Here is an 18,810-nt window from a genome sequence, read left to right as displayed (position 1 = left end):
CACCAACAGGCTCAAAAGCTTTGACCTTCTTCCCAAAATGCATAGCGCCGCCTCCTATATCACCCCGCCCCCGTGCACAGGAGCTCAGTTTTGTTACCAGCCCAATGTAGTAGCAAGTAAAAGAGACGACAACTGCCAATTGCAACAAACACACTCTCCCAACAGGAGAAGTGTCAGCGGCTAATGCCATACCAACCCAAAGAAGCTCAGTGCGTCAGGGTGGGCGCCTTGTGGAGCCCAGTGTACCTCGCAGAAAGAGTTTTAACAAAGGTGAGTTCTTACCATAAAACTCGTTTTCTGATGCGTGGTACACTGGGCTCCACAAGGATAGACATTGGGGATGTCCTAAATGGGAGGGGACTCACAGTAGCGGGCACAAGAACCCGGCGTCCAAAGGAAGCATCCTAGAAAGCGGTGGTATCGAAGGCATAGAACCTAATGAACATGTTCACTAAGGACCACGTAGCCGCCATGCACAATTGTACAAGGGTCGCACCACGGCGGGCCGCCCAAGAAGGTCCAACAGACCGAGTAGAATGGGCAGTAATGTGAGCAGGAGCTGACAGACCAGCCCTCACATAAGCATGTGCAATCACCATTCTAATCCATCTGGCCAAAGTCTGCTTGTGAGCAGGCCAGCCCCATTTGTGAAATACAAACAGAATAAAGAGAGAATCAGATTTCCTAACAGAAGCAGTTCTCTTTACATAGATACGGAGAGCCCGTACCACATCCAAAGACCACTCTTTGGGAGACAAATCAGGAGACACAAAGGCCGGAACTTCAATCTCCTGATTAAGGTGGAACGAAGAAACCACCTTAGGTAAATATCCGGGACGAATCCTAAGAACCGTCCTGTCACGGTGAAAAATCAGATATGGGGAACTACAAGACAAGGCAACCAAATCCGACACTCTTCTAGCAGAGGCAATATCCAGCAAGAACACCACCTTAAGGGAAAGCCACTTAAGGTCAGCTGAACCAAGAGGTTCAAATGGAGGCTCCTGCAACGCCTCCAAAACCACTGACAAGTCCCAAGGAGCCACAGGCGGGACATAGGAAGGTTGGATACACAACACACCCTGAGTGAAAGTATGAACATCAGGCAAAGTCACAATTTTTCTCTGAAACCACACCGACAAGGCAGAAATATGAACCTTTAGGGAGGCCAGACGCAGGCCAAAACTCTAGGCCTTGCTGCAAAAAAAGCCAAAAGCTTGGCTGTACTAAACTTGGAAGCGTCATAATTGTTAGATGCGAACCAAAGTAGGAATGCCAGACCCTATGGTAAATCCGAGCAGAAGCTGGTTTCCGGGCCCGCAACATAGTTTTAATGACCTCTTCAGAAAAACCCTTAGCCCTCAAGACGGAAGCTTCAAGAGCCACGCCGTCAAAGACAGCCGGGCTAGGTCCTGGTAGACACAGGGGCCCTGAACAAGGAGGTCTGGGCGTTGTGGAAGTAGAATAGGACGCTCTGACGATAGACCCTGAAGGTCTGAGAACCAGTGCTGTCTGGGCCACGCCTGAGCTATGAGAAGCAGATTTCCTTTTTCTTGCTTGAACTTCCGAATTACCCTGGGCAGGAGTGACACCGGAGGGAACACATATGGCAGCCGAAACCTCCACGGCACCGCAGGCGCATCCAGGAATGCTGCTTGAGGATCCCATGTCCTTGCTCCGAAGACCGGAACCTTGTGATAGTGTTGAGACGCCATCAGATCCATGTCTGGAAGACCCCACTTTTCCACGAGGAGTTGAAACACTTCTGGATGGAGGCCCCACTCGCCGGCATGCACGTCCTGACGACTGAGAAAGTCCACTTCCCAATTCAGGACTCCCGGAATGAAGATTGCCGATATGGCCGGTAAATGGGGTTCCGCCCAACGTAGAATCCGTGAGACTTCCTTCATTGCCAAACGGCTTTGAGTGCCGCCTTGATGATTTATGTAAGCCACCGTGGTGGCATTGTCCGACTGTACTTGAACAGGATGGTTCTGAATTAAATGCTGGGCCAGGTTCAACGCATTGAAGACCACCTGCAATTCCAGAATGTTGATCGAGAGGAGAGATTCCTCCTTGGTCCACCGACCCTGAAGGGAGTGTTGCTCCAGCACCATGCTCCAACCTCTTAGACTGGCATCTGTCGTCAACAGGACCCAGTTGGATATCCAGAAGGGACGACCCCTGCACAATTGTAGGTCCCGGAGCCACCAGTGTAGCGACAGACGGACCTCCAGAGTCAATAAGATCATTTGAGATCTGATCTGGTGAGGCAGGCCGTCCCACTTGGCTAGAATCAGCCTCTGGTTGGGGCGAGAATGGAATCGAGCATACTCCACCATGTCAAATGCGGATACCATTAGGTTCAGCACCCGCCTTGCCGAATGTATCGACACTTTCGGACGAGAAAGGAAGCAACAAATCCTGTCCTGAAGCTTCAGGACTTTCTCCTGAGACAAGAAAAACCTCTGGTTGTGACTGTCCAATAACGCTCCCAGGTGCATCATGCTCTGAGCAGGGACCAGGGAGGATTTCTTCCAGTTGATGAGCCACCCGTGGGCTTGTAGAAACCGGACCGGCATATCCAGATGACGTAGGAGAAGATCTGGGGAATTTGCCAGGATTAACAAGTCGTCCAGATACGGCAGTATCCTGACCCCTTGACGGCGGAGTACCACCGTCATCACCGCCATGACTTTGGTGAAGACTCGCGGAGCCGTTGTTAAACCAAAAGGTAACGCCCGAAACTGGTATGGAGGTTGCCAATAGCGAACCTCAGGTATTGTTGATGTGACACTGCTATAGGAATATGCAGGTAAGCATCCTGTATGTCCAGGGAGACCATGTAGTCCCCAGGTTCCAAGGCCAGAACTATAGAGTGAAGGGTTTCCATACGGAAATTGGAAACCTTCACAAACCTGTTCAATGCCTTGAGGTTGAGAATGGGCCGGGAGGACCCATTCTGTTTCGGGACTAGAAACAGCAGAGAATAGTACCCCCGGCCCCTCTGAGCAAGAGGCACCTATACTACGACTCCTGTATCCAGGAGGGTCTGTACCACCAAGTGTAGAGTTTTTGCCTTTGTCTGGTCCAAACGGACGTCTGTCTGGAAAAATCGATGAGGGGGTCGGTATTTGAAGGCTATGGTGTAACCCCGAGTGACGACTTCCCGTACCCAGGCATCTGAAGTGGTCTTCAACCATTCCTGGGTATACCCTAGAAGCCGGCCCCCCACCCTGGGATCCCCAGGGGGAGGCCCGCCCCGTCATGCGGCAGGCTTATCGGTCTTGGTGACTGGCTGACGGGCAGCCCAGGCTCTTTTGGGCTTCGGCTTACCAGGTTTGGAAGTGCGGGCCTGCTTATGGTACGCCTGACCTTTTGCTTTACCTGAAGGACGAAAGGGGCGAAAGGACGTACCTTTAGCCTTCGACACAGAAGGAGCGGTATTAGGCAGACAGACAGTTTTGGTAGTAGCCAAGTCAGCCACTATCTTATTTAAGTCCTCCCCAAACAGAATATCTCCCTTGAAAGGGAGTACCTCCAGGGTTTTTCTAGAATCCAGATCCACAGACCAGGATCTCAGCCACAATAGTCGGCGAGCCAGGACTGACGTAGTAGAAGCCATGGCTGCCAGAACACCGGCATCAGAAGCCGCCTCTTTAATATATCAAGAAGCTGTGACAATATATAACATTGTCTAGCATGGTCAGAAGAGATTTCAGCTTCTAACTCCAAGGCCCATGCTTCAATAGCCTCTGCAGCCCATGTAACTGCAATAGTGGGCCTTTGTGCAGCATCCGTGAGGGTGTAAATTGCTTTCAGACAACCCTCCACACGTTTATCCGTAGGCTCTTTTAGAGACGTGACGGTAGTGACAGGTAGAGCTAAGGAAACCCCCATCCTAGCCACATGTGAGTCCACTGGAGGTGTTTCCCAATTTTTAGACAGCTCTGGCGCGAGGGGATAGCCATATCTGAGTCAGAACCTGAGGGGTCAGTATATGTGCCGTCTTCATCAGACGAGGTGTCAGTGACAGCAGTGGATTGTGAGGAGATAAGCGCTCGCTTAGAGGACCTCTTGGACTTAGGCGAGCGTTGGTCAGACTTTTTAGTAGTCAAGGACTGGTTCAACTTCTTTAAATGAGCAGATAAATCGTCCGCCCACGGCGGGTTAGCTGCAGGGACCACATACGGTTGTACCAGCATTGGGGGTCCCCTAGGGGGAGTTAGTTTATGAACTAGCATATGCAGAAGCGTGGAAAAAGCGGCCCACGGTGGGTCAGTATGTGCCTCCGCTGCCACAGTCCCACTGGGGGGCAAGGAGCCCCCAGAACCAGAGCCCACAGCTGCTATATTCTCCTCATATGGCCCTGTGGCTTCAGCAACACCAGCAGTGTGTTCAGCCCCAGAACCGTTACCCTCAGAAGCAGACATGATATAACTTGCAGTATCAGGTAACACAGTACAATTATCAGCAGCACTATACCTCTAAACCCAAACCCCTGCGCAGTGTAGTCAGCACCAGCAGAGATAAAGGAGAGATATGGTGACTAAATCACAGAGAAAATATGTAATACAGTATATCTTTGTGAAAATCCTATATTAGATAACACCTGACGCACCAAGCCCCCTCAGGTTATAGAATATAGGGATAGCAGGTTGAGTGAAAGACACAAAATGAACACCACTCAGCTATCAAATGCACACACAGATAGTCACAGTCTGTACAATGCAGAGGTTATTACTGACAATAATACTGCACTGGACTAGCTTACACAGCTATATAACAATAGATATAACAGTACACAGTAAGAACTGGATGTATATCACAGGGTAATTGTACTATAAAACCCTGACTAAATGCACACTTTCTTACTAACACTGACTAAAAAGGCAGGTAGAATACTTAAGTGTCATGTAAAGGTCACAGCGCTGACAACCAGGCGGCTTCACATAGGAGGATTTGCCCAAGCAGTACCAGGAACAGTGAGCTGAGGGATAATGGCGCCACAGACACTGCCAGGGAGTGAGGGAGAGACAGATATGCAGCTCCAGGGCGGGAACACTTGCTGGAAATGGCGCCCTGGGGCTGGGGGAGGGGCTTCAGGTCTAAGCTCTATCCCCCTGCTGGCAAAACCACTGGGTACTGTGGGCGATATAAGAATTGGTTTAGAGAGAAAACCTGACCTGCGCCCATGCCCTGGTGATCTAGTGGGATCGCCTGTACTGCCACAGTGTCCACCGCCAGCGTGCGCGCGCGGCCCGCCTCCCACTGACCGCGCCAGATCGCGATAAAGACCGGGTCCCGCAAGTGGGACCCACTTACCACCTCCCGAAGCGCGGCCACGCGATCCCGGAGAGCCCCAGCCGTGTGTGTCTAACGTGAAGAAAACCGGAGCCTCCGCTGTAGGTACCCGGCCACCAGGGCTCGGGAGTGTACAGCGCCGCTGGGGGAGAGATGGAGCTGCAGCAGGCAATGTCTACTGACATCCAGCACAATCTGTGCCTCTGCTGCAGCCCTTGTAGTCTTCTTTTTTCCTCAGAAAAAGCTTTTTCTAGAGCTGCTGAGCAGCCCCTCCTGTTACATGCTTGCACTGCAAGCACCAACTACAAACTGAGCTCCTGTGCATGGAGGCGGGGTGATATAGGAGGCGGCGCTATGCATCATGGGAAGAAGGTCAAAGCTTTTGAGCCTGTTGGTGCTTCGGATCAAGATCCTACTCTACACCCCAATGTCTATCCTTGTGGAGCCCAGTGTACCCCGCAGCAGAAAAACCTTTTTGATGTTGGACAGTGCCCGGCAGGTAAATGCTGAGACTGTGTGAATATGTAAAGTGGTATGGATTGGTATGGGTTTGGAACCTGTATTTATTTATGTAGCTGGTTTGATTGATATATGAATCCTGAATGGTATATGCAGGAAGGATGAGGAACATTTGTTTGGGAAATCAAATACAAACCGTATCTTGAAGCTATGTGATAAATGTATCATAGGCGAATTGTAAACTCCCTGGTGGTAAGGACTGGACTTTAAAGGACACCAAACTGTGTGTGTGACAGAAAGGAGGAAATTGCTTCATGTACATACATCCTTTTAAAATTTAATTTATTAATATTTTGTAAGATATCCTGATTGGATGGAAAGGACTCGGGGGGGGGGGGGGCTACTCCTGAGATGCAGTGTGGTTTCACTGTATAAAACGAGGAGGCCTGTGAGCTCTATTATAACAACTACTTTCTGCTGTAACATCTTGCTGTATTGCTGTTGCCCCTAGCAATAGGGAAGTCTTTTTGAAGGCTATTTGAGTAAATAAACATCTGGCTCAAGATGACTGCTTCATCTTGTGACCTGCAGAGCTAGGCCAAACCTAGCTCCATTTTGCGTCTGTCCTGGGAGCACCCAGTGTCTTCATCTCTGCTTCCAGCCAGCTACCGGTTAGAGGCCTAGTCAAGTGACTAGTGAGGATTCGTCAACACCACACAGGTGTGGTAAGACAGTGTGTTGACGCATACAGAGCAGAACCGTGGTTCCAGACACCATGGCTATGATGAGTCTGGTGGTGGCAGCATAGTATCGGCCCACTGCGCAGTGGGTGGAGTCAGTAACAGGCGGCTACTGACGATAAGTGGGAATCCCCTATGTGGCCAGGTCCCGTGTGACCTAAAACTCCATTCTGTGACTGGGGACGGGACACAAAGCGGAGAGGGCTGTCATACGGGACCTTCCGGTCATAGAAAGTTTTACCATAACTCTCATTTTCTTCTTTGGGTTCCATATGGCTCCACAGGGATTATCATGGGGATATCCCAAAGCAGTTATTTAAGGGAAGGGATGCTCTTGAGTGGATAAAAGAATCCAGCATCCAAATGAAGCATCTTGGGAAGTGAATGTATCAAAGGCATACAACCTAAGAAATGATAGAAGACCATGTACCCACCTTGCACAATTGTCCTGCAGACACGCCACGGTGTGCTGCCCACAAGGGACCCACAGAGTGAATAGAATAAGCTGAAACTGTATCGGGTACAGGAAGGTCAGCCTGACTCTACACTTCTGATATAGTCATACAAATCCATCTGGTCAGAGTCTGTTTGTCTGCTGGTCACCCCCTCTTGTTGAGGCCACAAAGGACAAAGAGGGAGTCTGATTTCCAAAGGGAACTGGAACGATCCACATAACTCCTTAGAGCAATGACCACATCAAGGGAGGGCTCCCCAGTCAAAAGTTTGGAGAGAGGAAGGCCACTACCACAATTACCTCATTAATATGTGACTGGGACATTACCTTAGGAAGGAAATTGGGCCTGGTACGTAGAATCCTGTCCCTATGAAAAATAAGAAAGGGGGAGCGAGAGGACAGCACTCCCAAATCTGATACCCTGCGGAAGCAAAAGCTAGCAGGAATACGGCTTTTGTTTTCGTTAACCACTGTAGATCCACTGATTCCAGAGGTTCAAACGGAGGCTTCTGAAAAGCTTTGAGGACCACTGATAAATCCCATGGCACTACCTGAGTTACATATGGAGGTTGAACATGGAGTACACCTTGGAGAAAGGTACGAACATCCGGTAGTGAAGTAATTTACTGTTGGAACCAGATGGAAAGCGCCGAGATGTGCACTTTCAACGTTGTTAAGCGAAGTCCAGCTTGGAGGAAGGTGAGAATCCTAGATACTCTATAAAACTGTTGGTTATAGCACATTGTAGCGCACCACTGAAGGTATATATGCCACACCCGATAATAGATACGGGCAAATTCCAGCTTTCTCGCTTTAAGCATGGTTTGGACAACCGACTGAGAATCCTTTTGCTCTTAGGATGGATGACTCAAGAGCCACGCCATCAAATTTAGATGAGCTAGGTCTGGAGGTAGACAGGGACCCTCAGACTACAAGTCTGGTAGCTGGGGAAGTGGAAAGGGAGCGTCTATGGATAGGTTCTGTAGATCGAAGAACCAATGACATATGGGCCATGTCGGGACTACCACTTTGATGGTACCTCCTTCTTGTTTGAACTTCCAAAGACCCCTCGGAAAAAGTGGTCAGGAAGAGCCTCTGGACTCGAGATTACAAAAGTTCTCTCTGATGTATCATACACTGTGAAGGCGTGAGGGATGACTTCTTCCAGTTGATGAGCCATATTTGTTGTAGGAAGGAAATAGTCAGCTGGAGACAGTTGTTTAGTACCTCCAGGTCATCCAGATAAAGAAGAATTCTGACTCCCTGACAACGTATATGTACTGCCATAATTTTCTTGAAGACCCTGGGCGCAGTGGAGAGTCCAAAAAGGCAATGCCTGAAATTGGTAATTTTGGTGAATAATAGCAAACCGTAGGAATTATTGGTGGGAAGGTACTATAGAAACATGCAAGTAAACATCCTATATGTCTAGTCACCATGAAATCCCCCGATCCATTGCTAGAACAATGGAGCATAGCGTTTCCATATGGAACTTGGGTACTCTGACAAATTTGAGAGACTAAGGTTTACCATAGGTCGATGAGATCCATTCGGTTTCTGCATCAGGAATAGTGTTGAATAAAACCCGGTCCCGTGGAGCAAGGGACTGGTATCTTCACTCCTGATTGCAGGAGGGATTGAATAACCTTTTGTAGGGCCAAAACCTTGCTGGGGTCTGAAGGGAGGCCTGTACAAAAGAACTGTTGAGGGGGTCGTCTCTTGAAGTAGCCAGCGTACCCATGAGAGACCACTTCTTGCACTCAGGCGTCTGTTGTAGTTAGGCACCAGGCGTGCACAAACAAAAGAAATTGGCCTACCACCCTGGGGTCCCTCAGGAGGAAGCCCACCCTGTCATGCTACAAGCCTGTCATCACATTTGGCTGGTGGCCTGCTTGGACCTAGGTTTGTAGTCTCAGTAGACTTTTTTGTCCAAGGAAGGTCTGGCTTTCCCTTGTGGGCAAAAGGCACGAAAAGTGGATGTCCGAGCCCTTGGCGAATGAGCCAAGGGCAGGAAAGCCGTCTTGGCAGCCGCTAGTGTAGCCATTATTTTATCCAATTCCGCTCCATATAAGATATCCCCCATGAAGGGTAAGAATCCCAATGCCTTCTTAGAATCCATATCCTCTTTCCTTAAGCAGAGTGAGGAGATGCGTCTAGCAAGGACAGAGGTAGCCGACGCTTTGGAGGCCATTCTGCTATCCACAGTTTTCTTTAAGGAAGACGTTGAAGGAATAGGCAAGGTGGGTGATTTCACCAAACGTGCACAATGAGAATCCACCAGTGGGAGAATCTCTCACTTTGTACAGTCAGTAGCTGGAACAGTGTAGAAAGAAGTTAATTGCTTAGGCAGTTCCATAAGGTGTTCAGGCTGAGGAAACTCCTCCTTGGAGCATAAAACGGTGCAAGTTTTTCGGTTCAGGAGCAGGCTCATCATCCTCCACTTTCAGGATGGATTTGACCAGTACTCAGTGCAGCCACATCCAGGGCAAGTGAACCTCCTACCCTTCTGAGGGGGACCATTTGAGAGAGAAATCTGCCTCTTCTTCTTCACCAGATGATGCCTCTGAATATGTAATTTGTGCAGATGAGAGGATGAGACAGTACGCCTAGTGGCCCTAGAGGGTAAAGGCCTGTCATTCAGTAACATCTGCTGGAAGGCCACATAGGTTTGTGTCAGGCTCTGTACTGAGGTAGAGAGCACGTCCACCGAAGGGGATTAATGGCTGTGACTGGCATAGCCAGAGACATTGGGGACTGATATAGCAGTATATACCTGCTGAGGAACTCCCACAGGGGGAATAACTGTAGCAGCAGCCAGGTGGTCAGTTATATGACCCAGTAACTGAGAAAAAGGAAGCCCATGGGGGTTCCTGCCCAGAGACTGAAGGAGCTGGCTGGTACCCAGAAACTGAGGTAGGTGGAATGTAACAAGCTGCACAAAACAAACTGATTCATGCAGTTATCTCCTTTTACAATGTCATTTATTTATTATCCAGACGGGATAGAAAAGACATGGAGGGCTTACCCCCGGAGATAGTGTTATTACTGTATAGAGTGCTGTGAGCCCTGTGTAGGTTTTATACCATCTTCTTTCTGTGTAAACATCTGGCTGTATGATATCCCCTGGGAAAAGGGAGGGGCCTTTTCAGGACTTGATTTCAGCGAATAAACATCTTTTTCCTCAAGACAACCACTTCATCTTGTGACCAGCAGGGGTATGCCAAACGTAGCCCCGTTCTGCTGTCCAGGGTAACCCTGGCATCTCCAAGCTCCGCCTTCAGCCAGCTACCATGAAGAGCCCTGGTCAGGTGACCAGTGGGGATCAGTCATCACCACACAGGTGTGGTAAGACAGCGTTTCAACGTATACGGAGCAGAACCGAGCCACGGGAACCAGGAGTCTGGTGGTGGCAGCATTGTTCCCGCCCACTGTCCAGTGTGTGGAGTCAGTAACAGGCGATTGTAACCATGAATCCTCTAATTGGCCAGGTCCCATGTGACCGAAATCCATTCCGTGACCGTGGGACGCGCGGCCTTAGGAAGCGTCTGGTCACAGCGCTCTGTTCCTCTCCACTACCTATATTGTTTCATGTGATCACTGACTAAGAAGCTGCGATTCACATACGAAATGAGTGTCATATAGCCATTATTATAAGAGATTGTCTTCTTATATATATTTCTCTACACGTGTGTTACACAGTTACCTATGCACCTCTGCATCCACTGCTATATATAATCCTTAATAATAATAATAAACTTCTGCTTGTTATTTTTAATAACATTATAGTGTTGTTTGTAATAACTCTCCATGTGATATTTGTCATGGATAAACTTCTGTTATAAACACCCAACTGAGAACAGGGCTGATGGCGGAGGAGGGTGTAGGATAAGAGATTGCTGTAGTGACTGAGCAATGAGAATATGTGACTTCTGTAATAAGTGTTTATTACTCACCTGTGCTGATATCTGTAGGGATCTCCTCCTCCTTACACTGCTGATCACCCCTCACATCCGTCTCTTCTTCTCCCTCTGTATCTTCTGCCTTTATATCAGTCACATACGTCTCTTCTTCTCCCTCTGTATCTTCTGCCTTTATATCAGTCACATACGTCTCTTCTTCTCCATCTATATCTTCTGCCTTTATATCAGTCACATACGTCTCTTCTCCCTCTATATCTTCTGCCTTTATATCAGTCACATACGTCTCTACTTCTCCCTCTATAACTTCTGCCTTTATATCAGTCACATACGTCTCTTCTTCTCCCTCTGTATCTTCTGCCTTTATATCAGTCACATACGTCTCTTCTTCTCCATCTATATCTTCTGCCTTTATATCAGTCACATACGTCTCTTCTTCTCCCTCTATATCTTCTGCCTTTATATCAGTCACATACGTCTCTTCTTCTCCCTTTATATCTTCTGCCTTTATATCAGTCACATACGTCTCTACTTCTCCCTCTATATCTTCTGCCTTTATATCAGTCACATACGTCTCTTCTTCTTCCTCTATATCTTCTGCCTTTATATCAGTCACATAAGTCTCTTCTTCTCCCTCTATATCTTCTGCCTTTATATCAGTCACATACGTCTCTTCTTCTCCCTCTGTATCTTCTGCCTTTATATCAGTCACATACGTCTCTTCTTCTTCCTCTATATCTTCTGCCTTTATATCAGTCACATACGTCTCTTCTTCTCCCTCTAGATCTTCTGCTTTTATATCAGTCACATACGTCTCTTCTTCTCCCTTTATATCTTCTGCCTTTATATCACCCACATACGTCTCTTCTTCTCCCTCTGTATCTTCTGTCTTTATATCAGTCACATACGTCTCTTCTTCTCCCTCTGTATCTTCTGCCGTTATATCAGTCACATACGTCTCTTCTTCTCTCTCTGTATCTTCTGCCGTTATATCAGTCACATATGTCTCTTCTTCTCCCTCTATATATTCTGCCTTCATATCAGTTACATACGTCTCTTCTTCTCCCTCTCTATCTTCTGCATTTAGATCAGTCACGTACGTCTCTTCTTTTCCCTCTATATCAGTCACATACGTCTCTTCTTCTCCCCCTATATCTTCTGCCTTTATATCAGTCACATACGTCTCTTCTTCTTTCTCTATATCTTCTGCCTTCATATCAGTCACATACGTCTCTTCTTCTCCCTCTAGATCTTCTGCCTTTATATCAGTCACATACGTCTCTTCTTCTCCCTCTATATCTTCTGCCTTCATATCAGTCACATACGTCTCTTCTTCTCCCTCTGTATATTCTGCCTTTATATCAGTCACACACGTCTCTTCTTCTTTCTCTATATCTTCTGCCTTCATATCAGTCACATACGTCTCTTCTTCTCCTTCTGTATCTGCTGCCTTCATATCAGTCACATACGTCTCTCCTTCTCCCTCTATATCTTCTGTTTTAATATCAGACAGACGTTCTACCTAAAAAAAAACAACAACACTATAAAAAGGATTTTAATACCTACCGGTAAATCTTTTTCTCTTAGTCTGTAGAGGATGCTGGGGTCACATCAAGAACCATGGGGAATAGACGGGATCCACAGGAGACATGGGCACTTTAAGACTTTCAAAGGGGTGTGAACTGGCTCCTCCCTCTATGCCCCTCCTCCAGACTTCAGTTATAGGAACTGTGCCCAGGGAGACGGACATTTCGAGGAAAAGGATTTATAGTTAAACTAAGGTGAGATACATACCAGCTCAAACCTCAAGCACGCCGTACAACATGGCTTTTAATACAACGCAAGTCAACGGCATGAACAACATCACCAACAGACTGACTATAAACGTAACACAGTATGTATGTAACCATAACTAATAACTGCAGATACAGTATGCACTGGGACGGGCGCCCAGCATCCTCTATGGACTAAGAGAAAAGGATTTACCGATAGATATTAAAATCCTATTTTCTCATACGTCCTAGAGGATGCTGGGGTCACATCAAGAACCAAAGTTCTAGAATGGGCGGGAGAGTGTGGATGACTCTGCAGCACTGTTTGACCAAATATGAGGTCCTCATTAGCCAGGGTATCTAACTTGTAGAACTTCGCAAAGGTGTTTGAACCCGACCAAGTAGCTGCTTGGCAGAGTTGTAATGCCGAGACCCCCCGGGCAGCCGCCCAGGACGAACCCACCTTTCTGGTAGACTGGGCCTTCACCGATTTCGGTAACGGCAATCCAGCCGTAGCATGAGCCTGCTGAATCGTATGACAGATCCAGAGCACAATAGTCTGCTTGGAAGCAGGAGCCCCAATTTTATTGTGAGCATACAGGACAAACAGAGCCTCTGTTTCCTAAACTGAACCGCTCTGGCGACATAAATTTTCAAAGCTCTTACTACATCGAGAAACTTCGATTCCAGCAAGGCGTCAGTAGCCACTGGCACCACAATAGGTTGGTTCAAGTGTAACGACGAAACCACTTTTGGCAGAAACTGCTGACGAGTCCTCAACTCTGCTCTATCTTCATGGAAGATCAAATAAGGGCTCTTGTGAGGCAAGGCCGCTAATTCAGACACCCGCCTGGCGGATGCCAAGGCCATCAGCATGACCACTTTCCAAGTAAGGAATTTCAACTCTACCTTCTGTAAAGGTTCAAACAAATGAGATTGAAGGAATTGCAACACCACGTTAAGATCCCATGGTGCTACAGGGGCACAAATGGAGGTTGGATGTGCAACGCGCCTTTCACGAAGGTCTGAACTTCTGGAAGGGAGGCCAATTGTTTTTGGCAGAAAACTGAAAAAGCTGAAATTTGAACTTTAATTGAGCCCAACTTTAGGCCCGAAACCACATCGGCTTGTAGAAAATGGAGAAAACGTCCTAACTGAAAATCTTCCATAGGAGCCTTCTTGGATTCACACCAAGACACGTATTTTCTCCAAATACGGTGGTAATGTTTAGACATTACTCCCTTCCTGGCCTGAATAAGAGTGAGGATCACTTCCTCGGGAATACCCTTTCGGGCTAGGATCCGGCGTTCAACCTCTAGGCCGTCAAACGAAGTTGCGGTAAGTCTTGGAACACGCACGGCCCCTGCTGTAACAGATCCTCCCTCAGAGAAAGAGGCCAGGGATCTCCTATGAGTAATTCCTGAAGATCTGGATACAAAGCCCTTCTTGGCCTGTCTGAAACAATGAGGATCGCTTGAACCTTTTATGAGGATACAGATTCTCTGATCACTCAGGTAAACAGTTTAGTAAAGTGGCAAATGCCCTTTATTGTAAATATAAACACACAGTACCCAATAACATTAACAATTGTAAGCCAGGATGGTATCTTACTTACTAAGTCCCCACAGTAGTTTAGAATTACAGATCCCTGCGATCTCCTGCTGTTACACACTGGCCGTGGTTCTGTGTCCCCTGGTCTAGGATACCAGCTCACACAGCGTCCTGCGTCACGGATTCTCACCACCTACGGCACCGCAATGCCTCGTCAGCGCCTGTACTTCAGAGGTACATTCACTCTCTGACCTTCTGTCCAGATCTCTCTCCCTCACCAGAAGAGCTCACTCTTGTTATACCCTCCCCTGTCTATTCATCACACAAGCTGGTCAGTCAGGAGGTCAGAGGAGACGAGGTATCTGGGCTCCTGTACACAATGGGGTGTATAGGATCAGATTACCTGCAGCTCCATACATAACCTGTTTACTACTGAACCTACTCCTCCTAATCACATCTGATTGTACAGCTAGGGGACTTACATTACAATGAAGTGTTTACCATGTTAAATAACACTCTGGCATAGACTAATTCCTGTTAATAATTACGCACATTGCACACAGTATAACCAAATAAAATACATGTTCCAATTATAACAGATAAATATAACTGTACAATATAATAACTACAATACAATATTGCCTAGCATATAACTAATAACATATCGGCAATTAGTGGAGTCCATGGGGAGGACCAGGGCTAGGAAAGTAACCGCGGGTATTTTACAACTGTGCGACACGACGCGCCGGCTGTGTCGTTACACCTTTGTTCTTCTTATGATCTTTATCACTTTTGGAATGAGTGGAAGCGGAGGAAACACGTACACCGACTGAAACACCCACAGTGTCACTAGGGCGTCCACTGCTATTGCTTGAGGGTCATCCGACCTGGAACAATATCCTGAAGTTTCTTGTTGAGGCGAGACGCCATCATGTCTATTTGAGGAATTCCCCAAAGACTTGTCACTTCTGCAAAGACCTCCTGATGAAGACCCCACTCTCCTGGATGGATGAGGAAGTCTGCTTCCCAGTTGTCCACTCCTGGAATGAAGATCGCTGACAGAGCGCTTGTATAACTTTCCGGCCAACGGAGCACCTTTGTGGCCTCTGTCATTGCCGCTCTGCTCTTTATTCCGCCCTGGTGGTTTAAATACGCTACTGCTGTTATGTTGTCCGACTGAATCAAGACGGGCCGATTGCAAAATGTTCCGCTTGCAGAAGGCCGCTGTGAATGGCCCTTAACTCCAGAACGTTTATGTGTAGACACATTTCCAGTTTGACCATCTTCCCTGGAAGCTTTTCCCCTGCGTGACTTCTCCCCAGCCTCGGAGACTCACATCCGTGGTCACTAAGATCCAGTCCTGGATCCCGAATATGCGTCCCTCTAGGAGGTGAGAGCTGTGCAGCCACCACAGGAGTTAGATTCTGGTCTTGGAAGACAGGTTTATCCATCGGTGCATGTGCAGATGGGACCCGGACCACTTGTCCAACAGGTCACAATGAAACACTCTGGCATGGAATCTGCCAAACTGAATGGCCTCGTAGGCAGCCACCATCTTTCCCAGCAACCGAGTTCAGGATTGGTCTGACTGAGTCGTCTGGCTTCGGGACCATGAACAGGCTCGAATAAAAACCTTCTCCCTGTTGTGACGGGGGAACCCTGACAATGACTTGAGTGTGACACAATTTTTGTATTGCGGCGCATACCACCTCCCTGTCTGGAACAGAAGCAGGTAAGGCTGATTTGAAAAATCAGTGAGGGGGTACGTCTTCATACTCCAGTTTGCACCCTTGGGACACTATTTCTAAAACCCATGGGTCCAGGGCCGAACGAGCCCAGAACTGACTGAAGAGCTTGAGACGTGCCCCCACCGGTGCAGAATCTCGCAGAGGAGCCCCAGCGTCATGCGGGGACTTGGCAAAAGCCGGGGAGGACTTCTGCTCCTGGGAACCGGTCACGGCCGGTGATCGTTTACCTTTTCCCTTTCCTCTAGTAGCAAGGAAGGAAGGCCCTAGGCCCTTTCTGTATTTATTGGGCTGAAAGGACTGCATCTGATAGTGGTGTGCTTTCTTTTGTGGTGCAGGCACATAAGTTTAAAATGATGACTTACCCGCGGTAGCCGTAGATACCAACTCAGCCATCATCAAACAATACACCACCTTTATACGGTAGAGACTCCATAGCTTTCTTAGAGTCAGCATCAGCATTCCATTGATGAATCCACAATGCTCTTGACAGAGCTCTGTCCACAATGGGGGGTGACTCCCATTTTTCCCTATCCCCAGAGGGAAACGGATACGCCACTACAATCCTTTTGGGAATCTGAAACTTGTTGTCAGGACTTTCCCAAACCTTTTCACAAAGCGTGTGACCCTAGTATCAGGAACTGTAGGGTCCTCAGTGATATGTAATAAGTCTTTTATAGCCACAACCATGTACTGAATGCTCTTTACCAGTTTTGGATCTAATCTGGCATCACTATAGTCGACACTTGAGTCAGTGTCCGTGTCGGTATCCCTGTCTGCCAGCTGGGCAAATGAACGTTTTTGTGACCCCGAGGGGGTCTGGACTTGAAACAACACATCCTCTACGGATTTCTTCCAAGACTGGTTCTGGGACTCAGATTTATCCAATCTTTTATTTATCATTTAAAGCACTCAAAACATTCACCCAATCAGGTGTCGGCGGCGCCGATAGGGTCACTCCCACAGCCGTTTGTGTCCCTAACATAGTCTCCTCCTGGGAAGAGCACTCCGCCTCAGACATACCGACACACGTGCACCCGCCGCCCACAGACACACCGGGCATATAGGGGACAGACCCACAGTAAAGCGTGTCAGAGAGACACAGAGGGAGATATTGCCAACTCACACACCAGCGCCCAAACCCGGTCTGAAAATACTACAGAAAATGTCACAGGCCTGCAGCGCTTTTATAAATTACATACAATGCATCAAAATCACTGTGCCCCCCCCCTCCCCGTTTTGCACCCTGTTACTTGTACAGCAGTGTGAGGAAGGACCAACGTCTCTGCAGCCTGTGTAGAGAAAATGGCGCTGGGCTGTGTGCTGTGAGGGCTAAGCCCCGCCCCCATAATGGCGCGCTTCAGACCCGCTCTTTTTTTAAACTTTTTATACTGGCGGGGGTCCGGACAGTGCCCTGGCACTATGTCCGCTCCTGCCAGTCAGTTATTTTGTGGTTAAATTGCTGCCCCCCCCTTCCCCGCACCCTGCAGCTTGCAGTGCCCCTGAGTGTGGGAGCATGGCGCGCAGCGCGGCCGCTGTGCGCTACCTCAAAGCCATCACTGAAGTCTTCTGATCTTCTTCTACTCGCCTGTCTTCTGACTCTGCAAGGGGGGTGACGGCGGGCTCTGGGAACGAGCATCTAGGCGTACCTAGCGATCAGACTCTCAGGAGCTAATGATGTCCTGTAGCCAAAGAAGCAGAGCCTTTAAACTCACAGAAGTAGATCTGACTTCTCTCTCCTCAGTCCCACGAAGCAGGGAGACTGCTGCCAGCAGTGCTCCCTGAAAATAAAAAACCTAACATAAAGTATTTTCAGAGAAACTCAGTAGAGCTCCTCAGTGTGCATCCAGTCTGCCTGGGCACAGATTCTAAACTGGAGTCTGGAGGAGGGGCATAGAGGGAGGAGCCAGTTCACACACCTTTGAAAGTCTTAAAGTGCCCATGTTTCCTGTGGATCCCATCTATACCCCAAGGTTCTTGATGTGACCCCAGCATCCTCTAGGACGTATGAGAAAATAATACAATGGCATTTGCATAGTGTTAGCTTAAACTAAGGGTGAAACAGTATAATATCAGTGTATAATACACAGCTTCTCTACAGATCATATAGTGACAGTCACTTTGGTATATTGGGGAGACCCTAAATCCCACCTACCTGATCCTCCTGTGGGATTCTGTGATTCTCCTCTGTACAATCCTGGGAATACAGAGGACGGGGACATCTCTCTGTGGTATCTCTGTTACTGGGCCCATCTGTAGGAGACACATAGTGATGTGATTATCAGGTGTGTGTTTATAGGGGGCCCCATACCTGCTCTCCCCTGTACAATACATGACAGTCTCCTCTTACCCAGTGATGTGAGGGGCCGGTGATTCTCCATCATCACGTCCTTGTACAGACCCCTGTGTTCCTCTATATACTCCCCCTCCTGCATGGAGACATAGACAGTGACATCCTGACACCTTATAGGAACCTGACACACACAGTGATACAGTCATCACCAGACACATCCCCTGGTGTTACTGTATAATGCCCCCTTCCCAGCAGTCACCTCTCCAGTCATCACCCAGACACATCCCCTGGTGTTACTGTATAATGTCCCATTCCCAGCAGTCACCTCTCCAGTCATCACCCAGACACATCCCCTGGTGTTACTGTATAATGCCCCATTCCCAGCAGTTACCTCTCCAGTCATCACCCAGACACATCCCCTGGTGTTACTGTATAATGTCCCATTCCCAGCAGTCACCTCTCCAGTCATCGCCCAGACACATCCCCTGGTGTTACTGTATAATGCCCCATTCCCAGCAGTCACCTTTCCAGTCATTACCCAGACACATCCCCCGATGTTACTGTATAATGTCCCA

General features: G+C 48.1%; 1 protein-coding gene across 1 annotated transcript in view; it reads right to left on the bottom strand.

The window, feature by feature from the left end:
• Positions 1-18,352, bottom strand: part of LOC134983331 (zinc finger protein 23-like) — a 39,165-nt gene extending 20,813 nt beyond the window's left edge. Inside the window, exons 1-3 of the mRNA XM_063949040.1 lie at positions 18,293-18,352; positions 18,098-18,195; positions 10,911-12,396 (exon numbers count right to left, since the gene is read on the bottom strand). Coding sequence (XP_063805110.1) covers positions 10,911-12,396; positions 18,098-18,195; positions 18,293-18,326 — 1,618 coding nt within the window. The 5' untranslated portion in view covers positions 18,327-18,352. The remainder of the gene's footprint in view (positions 1-10,910; positions 12,397-18,097; positions 18,196-18,292) is intronic.
• Between the last annotated feature and the right edge of the window lie 458 nt (positions 18,353-18,810).

The sequence above is a fragment of the Pseudophryne corroboree genome (genome assembly GCF_028390025.1).
Source record: "Pseudophryne corroboree isolate aPseCor3 chromosome 3 unlocalized genomic scaffold, aPseCor3.hap2 SUPER_3_unloc_13, whole genome shotgun sequence".
NCBI classification, from domain to species: domain Eukaryota; kingdom Metazoa; phylum Chordata; class Amphibia; order Anura; family Myobatrachidae; genus Pseudophryne; species Pseudophryne corroboree.
Note: the sequence above shows the minus strand (reverse complement) of the source record. Positions and strands in the feature narration are given on the sequence as shown.